The sequence below is a fragment of the Capra hircus genome, chromosome 3 (assembly GCF_001704415.2).
Source record: "Capra hircus breed San Clemente chromosome 3, ASM170441v1, whole genome shotgun sequence".
In the NCBI taxonomy this organism is placed as follows: domain Eukaryota; kingdom Metazoa; phylum Chordata; class Mammalia; order Artiodactyla; family Bovidae; genus Capra; species Capra hircus.
Window position 1 is genome coordinate 51,375,352 of NC_030810.1, and position 14,232 is coordinate 51,389,583.

Here is a 14,232-nt window from a genome sequence, read left to right on the forward strand (position 1 = left end):
GACAGGACTGGAATTCAAGCTAACTATAGATTTTGGGCATTCTACGTTCTTATACTGATATGTGTAAAGATCTTCTTTGGGTGACAGAAATGAGATAGTGTTATTTTGGTATCTGTGACTATAAAAGTCTCATTGTCGATGTAAATGGTGTTGCAGGAAAATCATTCTTTTGAATGGAAACCTCTCAAACATTCATATACTGGCTCATACATTTATTAGAAGACTGAAAAGAAGGGCTATACCGTTCATTGATTCTTTGCGACCCTGTAGACTGTAGCCCGCCAGGCTCCTCTGTTCATAGAATTCTCCAGGCAAGAATATTGGAGTGGGTAACCATTTCCTTCTCCAGAGGATCTTCCCAACTCAGGGATCAAACCCAAGTCTCCTGCATTGTGGGCAGATTCTTTACCATCTGATCCACCAGGGAAGCTCAATTCTTTTTTTAATGTTCGAATTTCACCTGTACTGCATTTAGCAGAACTGAGTTAATAATTAGAGCTCAACCTAGAAGTAAAGTAACTCTCCATCCAATAAGCGTAATTCAGAATACTTGCCTCTAGAGGGTGATGGCCCATTATGGAGTACTGGCCAATTATTAAAGTGTGTGACAGTACCTGGATTAAAAGTCCTAAGTTGAAAGAGAAAAATAGATCGATCACACATCTATAACTAAGCAGACCTGGGCCTTTGATCAGATAAAAAGTAAAAAGACTAAAAGAAATGGTCTGAAATAGTTTTCATTAACCTAAAGGGGATTCTTTTCACCTCCTTCTTAATACTCATGAGATATGAGATCAAAGACTGTAGAGAAAAAGAGAAGAATATTTTGAAAGCACTTCTCCCCACCCCACGATAAAGAAGAAAGAAGTAACAGAGACCCTGTATGCAGAATTAAGTAATTTTTCTCAATTTAACACCTTTAGGAAGACAGTAAAGAAGGATTAAATTCACTGGAAGTAAAATGCTTTCTGGTAGTTGACAATGGCAACTGAAAAGAAAAAGATTATTTTGATATTTGATGATTTTAAGACGGGTGGATACCTACCATAAGCTATGATTCCAATCACACCAAAGGTGAAGATCCAGAAAAGCAATCCAGCTGTGAACCTCAGGAGCATCACAAACATCCAGCTGAGGAACATGGCGATAGTCAGGCCACTGGAGGATAAAAGGCACAACAAACACAGGGGGCCAGTGTGCTAAACATAACAAACATAGCAAGACAACACTTATTTCTATTCAAAATAATTCTTGATTATTTTATCTGACCATAGAAACATTTATGACATTAAAAAGTATAAGCAATTCTTTCTGGTAAGACTTTCAAGGGAAATAATAGGATCATCAGAACTTGATAAATGAATCATTTTTGGTGCCTAGGTAAACGCAAATTCTATGTCCATAGTTGTTTCAGGAAAAATCACAATTCCTATCTACTGCAGTCCTATTTTTTTCCTTCATACTTATGCACCAAGCGATAAGCAACAAAGCATATCCATGAGACGTTATTGCTGCTCTATATACCTGGTCACTAATGAAAACCGTATGTGATATAACTAGCAGTAAGAGAACAATCTTGGGGCAGAAAGACAAGCAAAATAATTGTCCTACACAGTTCCTGAATCCATGATTTTGTAGCCATTATCATTCTGGTCTAATTATCTCTAATCGTTTGTGATGTCTAACATCACCAGACACTTATTTCAGATCCCCAGTGATCTGTGGGCCATTATCTGGAGCCGGAATAAGGCCTCTGTGTCTCCTGGGCCATGTGACTTTATCAAGCAATCAAGAGCATGACTATTTTCCTTGTTTTAATTTCTTCCTGGGGTTTGATTGAGTATTGGAGGTACTTTTTCCCAACCCCACTATATATCCAGGTTAAAGTCATATTGGATTTTTCTAAGTGATTTCATCAAAGAGAACTCACTAAAATTGGAAATCTGGCTAATGCCTCTATTAAGACCTAACACTGCTGGTGATATCTGCAAGTTTCCAAATAGCAAAAGACAGCCTGGCACAGTTACCAAGCTTATTGTCTTCAGATGTTATCTTTTAGAAGAAACTATTGATAATACTCTCACTGGATAGATGATAGCATGTACCTTCTCAGTGCATAGTCTTACAGAGCCTGGACTTTTAATTTAGAAGCAAACCATAGATACTTTACTGCTGAAATATGCAGTGTGATTGAAAAATTATTCTATGGCGTGAGACAAGAGGGTTATGAAAAAAAGATTTTGGCAGGGGTTGGGAGGTTTCCCTGGTGGCTCAGTGGTAAAGAATCCTCCTGTCAATATAGGAGACACAAGTTCAATCCCTGGTCTGGGAAGATCCCACATGCTGCGGGGCAACTAAGTCCGTGTGCCATTGACTACTGAGCCTGTGCTCTAGACCCCCAAACTGCAACTACTGAAGCCCTCACCCTAGAGCCTGTGCAACAAGAGAAGCCAGCGCAATGAGAAGCTTCCACTTGCTGCAACTAGAGAAAAGCCTGTGTAGTAACTGAGACCCAGCACAGCCAAAAATAAAAATAAATAAAATAAAAAATTTAAAAACAAGATCTGAGGGGAAAAATAAGAAATATAGTTCTTGACTACTTGTGTTTTCAATTCCCACATAAAAATTCTGAGTACACTAAGTCCCAGCATGTCAGTGTTTGGCTTTATATGTATGAAACAGATGAAACAGAAGAGCTGATAATAAAGGGAGGTGTTTATGCGCTACTGTTTAGTCCCTAAGTCCCTGATTTAGAGACTATTTCAGTGTGTGTGAGGAGGACAGGAGAATCTGTTATAAATTATGCCTTTCTCAGGTGAGAGTAGAAAAGCCAAAATACAGAAGAGAGAAATTATCTAGTGATATTCAGGTCTGACAATAGGGGCACCAGTTTCCTATCAAGTGTAAAACTACAATCTCTGCCATGGAGATATATCCTGAAATACACACTGAAAATAATTACTCTGTTTAAGGCAAAGCATAACAATGTAAAATCTCATAAAATTATCTAGTTTTATAGCTCTAAAAACTGCTGCTGCTGCTGCTGCTAAGTCGCTTCAGTTCTGCCTCTGTGCAACCCCATAGGCGGCAGCCCACCAGGCTTCCCCGTCCCTGGGATTCTCCAGGCAAGAATATTGGAGTGGGTTGCCATTTCCTTCTCCAATGCAGGAAAGTGAAAAGTGAAAGCGAAGTAGCTCAGTCATGTCCGACCCCTAGCGACCCCATGGACTGCAGCCTAGCAGACTCCTCCCTCCGTGGGATTTTCTAGGCAAGAGTACTGGAGTGGGGTGCCATCGCCTTCTCTAGCTCTAAAAACTACTCCCTAGTATTTTACACACAATATAATTTTGACTTTATAAGCACCTTACTTAAATATATCTATCTTGTCCCCCTAGTACTTTTATAACTGTTTCTTAAACCCACATTTTCTATGTATCTCTACTGTCCAAGAACCATACTAGGACTCTGAAAAACAAAGAAAAGATAGACATAGTTACCATAGTAAGAGTTCATAGTTTATCAGAGGGAAAGAGACAGGTAAATAAAATACAAGATGGTAGGTGCTATATAGAAGATAGATATGTGTGTTTACATATATGTATGTACACACATGTACATACACACACAATGAATGAGGAACACAGAGGTGTAAGTAATTTACTAAATCTAGTGAAGTTAAGAAGATATCATAAGTGACACAAAAGCTGATTTTAAATAATGAGATGAAGTTTCCCAGGGCAAAAGGGAGGATATTCTAGGAAAGAGAATAGAATGTGCAAAAGCAGAAGGGTGTGATGGTCTGAGAATGGGTGTGCTACTTGCTGTGTTTAGAATATAGGGTTAATCAAGCGACAGGGATGGAGATAAATCTGAGAAAGTAACTTGGATAGGTTGTAAGAGTTCTTGTAAGTATCTGAAGAAGTTTCCACTTTATTCTTTGATTACTAGGGAATCATAGATGCCTTTAAGGTACTTAAGAGACAAGAAGGTGACACAAAAGCCAGATAGTAATGACAGCCTTAGGGATATCAAACACATGTACCTGCTCTGGAAGACTGACTACATTTTCCTTTATGTTTAAGAAATGCAAATCTTATGTCTGAAAATTTAAAACCTCTTCCTCCCTTCATTTATCTTTTTCAGCTTTTCAAAAGTACAGTGAGTTTGATGATGATGATAACAAACATTATGTGGAAGGGCTGTGTTAAAAAATAAGAATGATCCTTTGGAGATCAAGAGAAGGACAAATGTTATATGTGGTGAAAGGCACACACATACCACAGTGAGGCCCCATGGGACTTGAAATATATGAATACTCTTACTAGTAATTTAATGAGTAAAATTAAAATTTACATTCTTATAACTTTCTGCTAATATTGGGCAGATTTCCAAATATTTTGGGTCTTCACTCTGTCTGAAAAAGAAACTGGCAGGAACTGAAATCTGAGTCAATCTCTCATTTGTGAATATGAACAGGGAATTTGATGAAAGAAATTCTACAAAGATAAACTCAGAACGGGGCTGGAGATGAAACACTTATGTTTTCACTTACATGAGAATCCAATACCATGTTGTTGCATAGTCTTCAAACACCTTCACTCCAATTGCCCTTGCATCAAGGGCTTTATTGATACCACTGAATTCAAATAAGAAAAAAAAATCAATTATTTTTTGACTACCATTAATGAGAAATGTTCTTGTTATGATAAAAGGGACTTGGAAGCTGATATTATAAGCATATCTTTAGAAACCATTTATTGCTAGTGACCCTTTTGCTAGCCACAGTAATACATGAGGTGTCACTTTGGTGAACCTACAAAGGTAGCTACAGCTACACACAGAGGAAGCATTGCTTTCAAGAGTGGTAAACATACCACTTTTCCAACATATGCAACATGCCCTCAGTGTTGCAGAGACCTCACTATAAGACATGAATTTAAATAAGATCAGCTTCTAACTTATAAAATCCATAGAGCTAAGAGTGAATATGCTATTTAATTTCCCCTTCTTAATCTTCTGACACTCTGTAGCAGAAGGCACAAAGAGGCATATGCAGAAAAGTACACAAATCATTAGCTTCCAGTGGGATGGGTTATCAAAGCAAACACACTTGGTAAGTACAACTCAGTCATTCCTTTCCCCCATGTGCTCCAATTACAATACCTCTCCCTTCCACTAAAATAACCATAATTCTGACTTTTGTGATTATAATTTCCCAGTTTTTTTAGTTGTACCATATATATAGGCATCATAGTGTAATTTAATTTAGTTGGGCTTCTCAAGTGTCACTAGTGGTAAAGAACCTGCCTGCCAGTGAAGGAGACATAAGAGATGTGAGTTCGATCTCTGTATTAGGAAGATTCCCTGGAGGTGGGCATGGCAACCCACTCCAGTATTCGTGCCTGGAGAATCCCATGGACAGAGGAACCTGGCAGGCTACAGTCCATAGGGCCGCAGAGACGGACACGACTGAAGCAACTTAGCACACATGTGCTTACTTCAAAATTTTATCAGTGGATAAATGTATTAGTACAATACACTTTTGCAATATATTTTTAATTTTAAATTCAACAACTGAGCTATGCAGTGATACTCTGTGTTTATATTTGTATACACACATCTGTGTGCATGAAAAAATTATATTTCCAAATAACATGGAACACCATGATGCATACAGCCAAGAGAAACAGAAAATTTACTTCACTGTAAGTAGTAATAGAAATTCAGCACAGTACTAACACAGCAGCAGCATGGTTGTTTCACTTTTCTTAAGGCTCCCTTCCATTTAAAACAGCTGGCAGCTTTATTATTTCAGTCATTTTTTAAAAAATGATGCTTTAAAAAATCATGGCTTTTTAAAATTATGCTCATCCAAAATAAATTATATTAAGGTGTTTCAATATGTTTCCTGATGTCTCATTTATGTACCTGTTCATGATGAAAGACTTCACCGTTTTGAAAAACATAATTGTTCTTTCAAATTCATTCCGCTTTTTCCTTTGGTTTTCTTAACGAACACATACCAATTTCTCCAATCCACAGTGACATGAATATTTCAGAATAAACATAATTTTTCCTCTATAGCCCTTAACCTAACAAAGCTTTAGTTCAGGGATAATAATGGGGTGCATAAGATTGAAAATGGGGATGTGATCTACATACTTTGCAGCCTTTCTGAGTTCTGCAGCATTTCTTGTCTTTCCACTCCCATCATCAAACACTGTCTTATTTCCTACTGTTAAAGTGCCATTTTTAGTAGAGAAGTCTGGGAAACATCTCTGGAGAACTGTAAAAATAAAGTAAAATTATGATAATCACTTTTCTTTCTTTACGATGTCCTCTCTTTCTTCAGCTTTCTGTTTTTTATTATCAAAATGCTTACTTGCTAGACGCTACATAACTTGCCCAGTATAGATAACTGCCGATTATTTGATAATAAGACTTTTTGATGATTCTAAGACAGACATGGGAAGTAAATACAATCATAATCTGAAGCTACATTTAAACTTGATTATTTCATACATGATATATTCATTAAGTAGCCATAAGCAGGACACATAGCACAGGTTTTATAAGAATAATACTGACAACCTCGCTCTCATACTAAACACATCTCAATAAAAAGCTACATTTACTTGAATTCTTAGGTGAATTTAGTTTTGTTATTTTTTTAAAAAAATTCTTAGATATTCCTTGAGTGAAACCTTGAAAACCAGAGTTTAGTGAATAATTCTTTGAGAAATAAGCATCAGCTCAAACTTTAGGCTACTAAGATAACCGAATTTTTATTTATAAAATGTTAATAATTTTTCTCTCTTCCAGCTTTTTCATTTATTAGTTTTTTAGAGGGGCTGGAAATGGAAATATAAAGCCATCAAAAGTGGTTCATACTTTGCCAACTAGCATGATTTCTGAGAGTTTGTCATTCAATCTTTTATGTACTTTTCAATTCAACCGAATCTTTGCTTCTTTACGAATCTCTATTACTAAAAATGTTTTAAAACCTCAATTTTACAGGAAGAAAGAGGAAGAATCAGGAATTGTTTATCATTTTTTTTTTACAAGAAGTATTATAGACTTTCAGGGGTTGATATGGAGTTTAAACCTGAAACTATGAAAGTAGTTGATATAGAGAAAGAACTATGTCTTCATAAAGCTTTTCCTGACTTATCTAGCTTTAAAATCAGTTTGTCTAATCACCTGCATCTTCTGTATGTAGCATCTGTAATAGGGATGACTGCTTCCGAATCCTCTCTTTGTTCTGCTCCTCCCTGGCAAATTTGACATAGTCTCTACCAGATGATTCTATTCCCTCTCAATACAACCATATTTCTGCCTCCACCTCGCCATGGAAATTGTCCTCCCAGTGATTGCAATGACCCCCTAATTGCCAAAACTTCCAAATACTTTCTACTCTTCATCCTGCTGGAACCCATTACCTAGCACAGTGCTTGGTACAGAATGGAACTCAGTAAATCTTTGCTGTTGAATGAGTTAATTTTTCTGTTGAATGAGTCTTTGACACAGGAGATACCCTTGCCCTTTATAACTCTCTTCCCTTGGTTCACAGGCCCAGGTTCTCTCCAACCGCCTCTTCTGCCTTTTCGTGTACTCCTTTTCTTTTTGCCGCTTCAATGTGACTGATCCCACCTACAGAACCTCCCAAACTTGTTCTGTGTAGTATTTCTGGACAGTAACTCATCTAGTCTGTTACCTTTAATTACTAAATATGCTCATTATATTTTTGGAATGTAGAGAAAAATTCTTGAAACAAGATACAAAACCGTACATAGTTTTATAAGCTACAGTGAACTATATTAACATTTTGGTGCATTTCCTTCTAGTCTTTCTTCTGTATACATTTTTTTTTTTTTGTTGAGAGTTATTAACTATACAGTACATGAGATATTGTCTGTTGTTTCTTTCTTTTATTATTACATATTTCCATTTATAAAACCTTTAATGAGTGAATTTTGTTAGCTGCATAACATTGTTTCAAGTATTATCCCCCTATTGGGGGGATACAAATTGATTTCAATGTTTCCTTTGCTAGACTTTGAAGGACTGTGCCTTATTCATTTTTGTGTCCCTAACATGGGCTTCCCTGGTGGCTCACTGGTAAAATATCTGCCTAGCAATGGAGGAGATGTATGTTTGATCCCAGGGTCAGGAAGATCCCCTGGAGAAGGAAATGGCAACCCATTCCAGTATTCTTGGACTGCCTAATGGCACAGTTGGTAAAGAATCTGCCTGCAATAAGGGAGACCTGGGTTTCATCTCTGGGTTGGGAAGATACCCTGGAGAAGTGAAAGGCTACCTACTCCAGTATTCTGGCCTGGAGAATTCCATGGACAAAGGAACCTGGTAGGCTATAGTCCATGGAGTTGCAAGAGTCAGACATGACTTAGCAATTAAGCAACAATATCCCCAAAGTACACTTTATATTGTGTGATCTAAACAAACTATAATTGTAAAGGCAGGGACTATATCTTATATACCTAATGTATTTTCAGGGACTAATGATTCATTTTTACCCTTTTGCATAAAAATCTGTAACACTGTTCTTAACTAGAGACACTATTGCACAGGGAATCCTGGTTAAATGCAGTTGCTTGCCAGACCCACAACTTTGATGGAAGGTCTTTAATGATCCAGAGAAGAATGATGGGAACATGTAAGACATTGTGTTTGATGGTTGCTAACTCAATGGTATCTGACTTTCTACCCAAACTAATGACTATTATCTTTCTTCCATTTTAAAAGAAATATGTACTCATTGTGGAAAAACAGATAAGAAAAAAGAAGAAAGAAGACAGAAAATGGCCATAGTTTTGCTATCTCCAAAAATCAGTCCAGTTTAGTTACTCACTCGTGTCCAACTCTTTGTGATTCCATGGACTGCAGTACACCAGGCCTCCCTGTCCATCACCAACTCCCAGAGCTTACTCAAACTCATGTCCATTGAGTCAGTGATACCATCCAACTATCTCATCCTCTGTCATCCCCTTGCCCTCCTGCTTTCTATCTTTCCCAGCATTAGGGTATTTTCAAATGAGTCAGTTCTTCACATCAGGTAGCCAAAGTATTGGAGTTTCAGCTTCAGTATCAGTCCTTCCAATGAATGTTCAGGACTGATTTCCTTTGGGATGGACCAGTTGGATCTCCTTGCAGTCCAAGGGACTCTCAAGAGTCTCCTTCAACACAACAGTTCAAAAGCACCAATTCTTCAGCTTTCAGTTTTCTTTATAGTCCAACTCTCACATCCATACATGGCTACTGGAAAAACCATAGGTTTGACTAGATGGACCTTTGTTGGAAATATAATGTCTCTGCTTTTTAATATGCTGTCTAGGTTGGTCATAACTTTTCTTCCAAGGAGCAAGAGTCTTTTAATTCCGTGGCTATAGTCACCATCTGCAGTGATTTTGGAGCCCCCAAAAATAAAGTCTGTCACTGTTTCCACTGTTTCCCCATCTATTTGCCATGAAGTGATGGGACTGGATGCTATAATCTTAGTTTTCTGAGTTTCAAGCCAACTTTTTAACTCTCCATTTTCACTTTTATCAAGAGGCTCTTTAGTTCTTCACTTTCTGCCATAAGTGTGGTGTCATCTGCATATCTGAGGTTATTGATATTTCTCCCATCAATCTTGATTCCAGCTAATTACTTAATATTTTGGCATATTTCTCTTCAATCTTTTTCTTTGAATATATTTTTATTTATTCATTTTCACTTTTAGAGGCTTGTCATTACAATGTATATAGTATTTTTCATTTTGTTTAAAATTGTAACACAATCAATACTTACCATATGTAAAAATTCTAAAATATTTCATTTAATAAATGCATCATAATTTATTCAGTATATTCTTGCTCTTAGATATTAGAATATTTCCTTTTCTTTTTTTGGTTGTTTTGAATAACATTGTGATGGACATCTTTATGTAAAGTTTTTTATCTGTAGTTAGAATTATATCCTTAACAAAGGAAAATGAGTGATTATCTCATTTTCTCCTAAACAGGGTTTAAGTTTATAAATTTTAAAGAAATACAATGTCAATTCATTCAGGAGACATATAAGTATTTCATGTTTTAAATTATAAAGACAAATATATACCCCATTCTCACTCCCCAAGCAATTTTTCAACAAATTTTTTGGCCAAATTCAGGGGTAGGTGTGTTAGGGTATGTCTGTGTGTGGCTCATGTGTGTTCTCAGAGTAGGAAAGAATCAAATTGACTGAACTTTTCATATTCAATTTTCAAACTTTTCTGTGTGCGTTTATGCCACCAAACCTAAAACCTCACCAAGCTCCTGGGGAACACCCTAAGCTGGAGTCGGAAGAATGGGCTTTGTAGCTTTGGCTTTCTTCTCAATTAACTCTGGGACTCTGGGCCAGTCATAGGACCATTCTGAGCCTCATTTTTGTCAATTGTAAGATAAGTGAACTGAATTAAATAACTTCTTGGTAGATCCTGTGTTTCTGAGGTAAAATAATAACCACTTACAAGGTTTGCTTGGATAAATCGCTGATGGACAATCATTATCCAGTAAAACTTGTGAGAGAGTCTAAAATTGAAGGAAGAGTGTGTTAACATTTCAAAGATTATGTGATGACACATCTTACTCAATATATAAATTGTGTCCTTAAAAAATGCAATTCCCTAGTCATTGCCTTATTCCAAATTACTCTCCTAGTAAGAGTAATTGTAAGATTATCATAGACACATACTTGTTTGACAAACACTCTTAAATATCCTAACTGTAATTCAATTGAATCAACAATAATAAAGTCAGACATGCTGAAACCAAGGTACATCTTTGAACGTGTGTATCTTTTTCTTAGCTATAGCCTCAGTCTAATGCTTCTATTTTTTCCTGGAAAAATGATATCTCCTCTTATTTAGAAGCCATCACAACTAATGAACATAATAAGGCTTTAGAATTCCCTCATAAATCTTCAGTCTAGGTAGTGTTTGGGGATTTTTTTTCAAATGAGTAATTATCAAACCAGGTTTGTAAGTAAAGTTCTTGTTACTCTGTAGCCATGGAGCTTTATCACCACACTAATGAAATGGTGACTGCAAATGACACTTAACTCCTAGCTCTTGACAGCAAAAAAAATCCATCCAAGTGGAGAATCTGTTGGTGTCAGGAAATAGTTGACACTAACTTATGAGACCTAATAGTCCTGTATAACACCCCAAGTCTACAAAATGATATGCTCTAAATTGTGTTATGTTTGTATATATACATGCATCTGTGCTTTAATTAAATGGTAATATTAGTAATAATTTCCTAGAAAATTTTGGAGCTTATCCATTTACAAATACATTACATTTGAGATTGAAACAAGGCAAATTCTTCTCTAGTTTTAAGCTTAAACACGCATACCTCCACAGGCTTAAGAAAAGTAGTCCGGCAGAACTGGCTGTAGTATGTCCAGTATTCGCTGTCGTTTTTGTACTTAAATTGTATTTCCATGAAAGTTAAAAATCTTTCTGGGCACTTGGAGACACAGATCTGTGAAATAAAGAAACACAGTGGTAGGAATTGAGTTGATTTGAACAAATCAAGGAATTATCTACAAGGTTAGACTGCTAAATTACCCACCACATTAAAAAAGCAAAGCACCATTTTCCATCTAAGAAACTTAAATCAATTTTCTAAACATATTGTAAAAAATTAAATTTCATGTACCAGCTGTCAACCTCTACTCCTTGCCCTTAGATGCTAATGTGCTATTAAAACAATAAGATACTATACAATGACAAAATTATTTTTAACTTCTGATTTGATATAGTTGTAGATCTTCACACAGCTGTAAAAATAATAAATTCCATGTACCTTTCACCCAGCTTTGGCCAGTGGTAATAATTCACATAACTATAGCACAGTATCACAACCAGGAAGCTGGTATTGTTACCATCCACTAACCTTATTCAGTTCTAACCAGTTTTACAGGTGTTCATGTGTGTGTGTGTGTGCGCAATTTTATCACTTGTACATGTGACATCATCCATAGGACAGAGATGAACTATTAATAATGATTTTCTGAATTAGTAGGTAAGGGTTTAATCCCAAGATTAATTTTGCCTGTGTAGTTTATACATTTTCAGGGTTAGAATCTCGCCTTCTTTCCTATGTATGAATAGAACGGTAATTAAAAATGCTCCAAACATTGATAACTTACGCCACTAAGAACTATCAAAACTAGTGAATTCTCAGAACATAATTGGGGGGGGGTTATTACCATAAGAAACTAACAAAATTAGGGATATTTGTGGTAATCAATCATTATTATTGTCTTTTAGCAACACTAGTCAAATGTGGGCAGAGAGGTCACTGATGCAATTATCTTTAATGAACTTTAGGGGCCTATTAATGCCAAATCAGATCACTGTGCTAGTCCACAGAGCTACTGTGGAGTGACTGCAATCCAATTAGTAACTCCACAGAGAGAAAACACAATCAGGGAGGAGGCACTCTGTTTGCTTTGCTTTTGTATGTAATAAAAAACCAGCGATCACATGATGTCATGAGAGCTGCAGTCAGTTCTTGAACATTCTCTCCTCTACCTTCAGTTCCTCCTTATGGAAGCCCTCTCAGCTCTGACTTGCTCCATCTCCCCGCCGTATTGTGGTAACTATTCTCACGGGCCAGATTCTAGCTCAGCCCCCAGGGGCAATTAGGTAAAAACACAGCTGCTAGGCTGATATCTCTTTCCTATCTTTTGGTCAAGTTTCTGCTACATGAGGACATTTGGTATCAAGCCCACAGCTAAGATAGTAGGTGGAATAACTAAATGGGTACCTCAAGTGTCATAGTTAATATTGTTTTGTAGCAGCAGCATTCTAACTTTTTTTAGAAGTTTCTAAAAGGTAAACAACCCATCTCCATGTTCACACCTCCAGATGTATTTTCTGTTTTTTAGTCTCTCCTACACACTTGTGCACACATACATACACACACAAGTACATACACACATTCATGCATATCAGAGGAAATAATGAAAGTCTCACAGGTATCTTTCTATGAAAACTGAAGAACTATTGACGGACATTCATAGCATCCAACATGCTCACATTTGGGGGAAGAAGACAGAGGTCATTGTCAATACAGATGTCCAAAGTTTACTCTGATTGGAGTTAAGCTGAAAAAACCCATTAACATGTTTGGAGCTAACTCACAGACATTTACACTTTTGCAATTTACTCATAAGACTCTGGAAGATAACTGAACTAGCCCACTGTTTGATACACTTAAATGGATTTATAAAGACTGAATGTATTAATGGATTCACTGGCTTTAAATGATGGTAGGAACGACTGAGCTGAGGCCATGATGATTTCTGCATTTATAAACACATACAGTGTATACTAGACACATAATAGTGTGGTGTATTTAACATGTGGACTTCCGAGGTGGCTCAGTGGTAAAGAATCTGCCTGCTGATGCAGAAGATGTCAGTTCTATCCTTGGGTCGATCAATCCCTGGAGGAGGAGGTGGCAACCCACTCCAGTATTCTTGCCTGAAAAAAAATCCCATGGACAGTGGAACCCGCAGGCTATAGTCCATGGGGTTCTCAAAGAGTCAGACATGGTTGAGCAACTGAGCAAACATGCAATATATAAAAGAAAGTAATTTAAATGTTAAAAAATGTTTTGTTAAAGAGACTCACATCAAATTTCATTCCAAACATAAACGAGCGGTTAAAAAACAATATAGCAACTGCTCTTTACTCTCTATCAGATCTGTTTGTTCACTATAAATACAACACTGATTAGTAGCAATCAACATATAATTAGCCAAAAATGAAGGTCACATTGGAAGGTTGGATATCCTAATTGATCAAGGTTTGTCCTTTAAATGCTTATGACACATATCTGGACCATGCTGCAGTTAACGGAAAACATAATGCATAAAAATATGGCTTGGATCAGTAGATACATTATTACCTGGCAGACTGAGAGCAATTCTGCATTATTGGCAGCTGATATATATTCTGACTCAGTTCTGATTCTTTGTATAACTACAAAGGGGCACCTTGAATATAGTTCTTCATCATTATTTTTACATATTCTGTTCACATGCAATTAACACTCTAATATAAATTAGGATTTGGTGAGTGGAAGAGAAAATTACACTGAAGGTTAAAACAGTACAGTTCCAATGAAGAAAGGATCTAGTAACTGAAATGTTTAAAAAGCATAGTGTGGAAGGATTTTTTGT

At 36.6% G+C, this 14,232-nt stretch overlaps 1 protein-coding gene across 1 annotated transcript in view; it reads right to left on the reverse strand.

Moving 5' to 3' along the window:
* SLC44A5 (solute carrier family 44 member 5) overlaps positions 1-14,232 on the reverse strand; it is a 216,229-nt gene that overhangs the window by 39,381 nt on the left and 162,616 nt on the right. The window contains exons 6-10 of the mRNA XM_018045539.1: positions 11,394-11,522; positions 10,508-10,568; positions 6,163-6,286; positions 4,553-4,636; positions 1,046-1,158 (exon numbers count right to left, since the gene is read on the reverse strand). Coding sequence (XP_017901028.1) covers positions 1,046-1,158; positions 4,553-4,636; positions 6,163-6,286; positions 10,508-10,568; positions 11,394-11,522 — 511 coding nt within the window. The remainder of the gene's footprint in view (positions 1-1,045; positions 1,159-4,552; positions 4,637-6,162; positions 6,287-10,507; positions 10,569-11,393; positions 11,523-14,232) is intronic.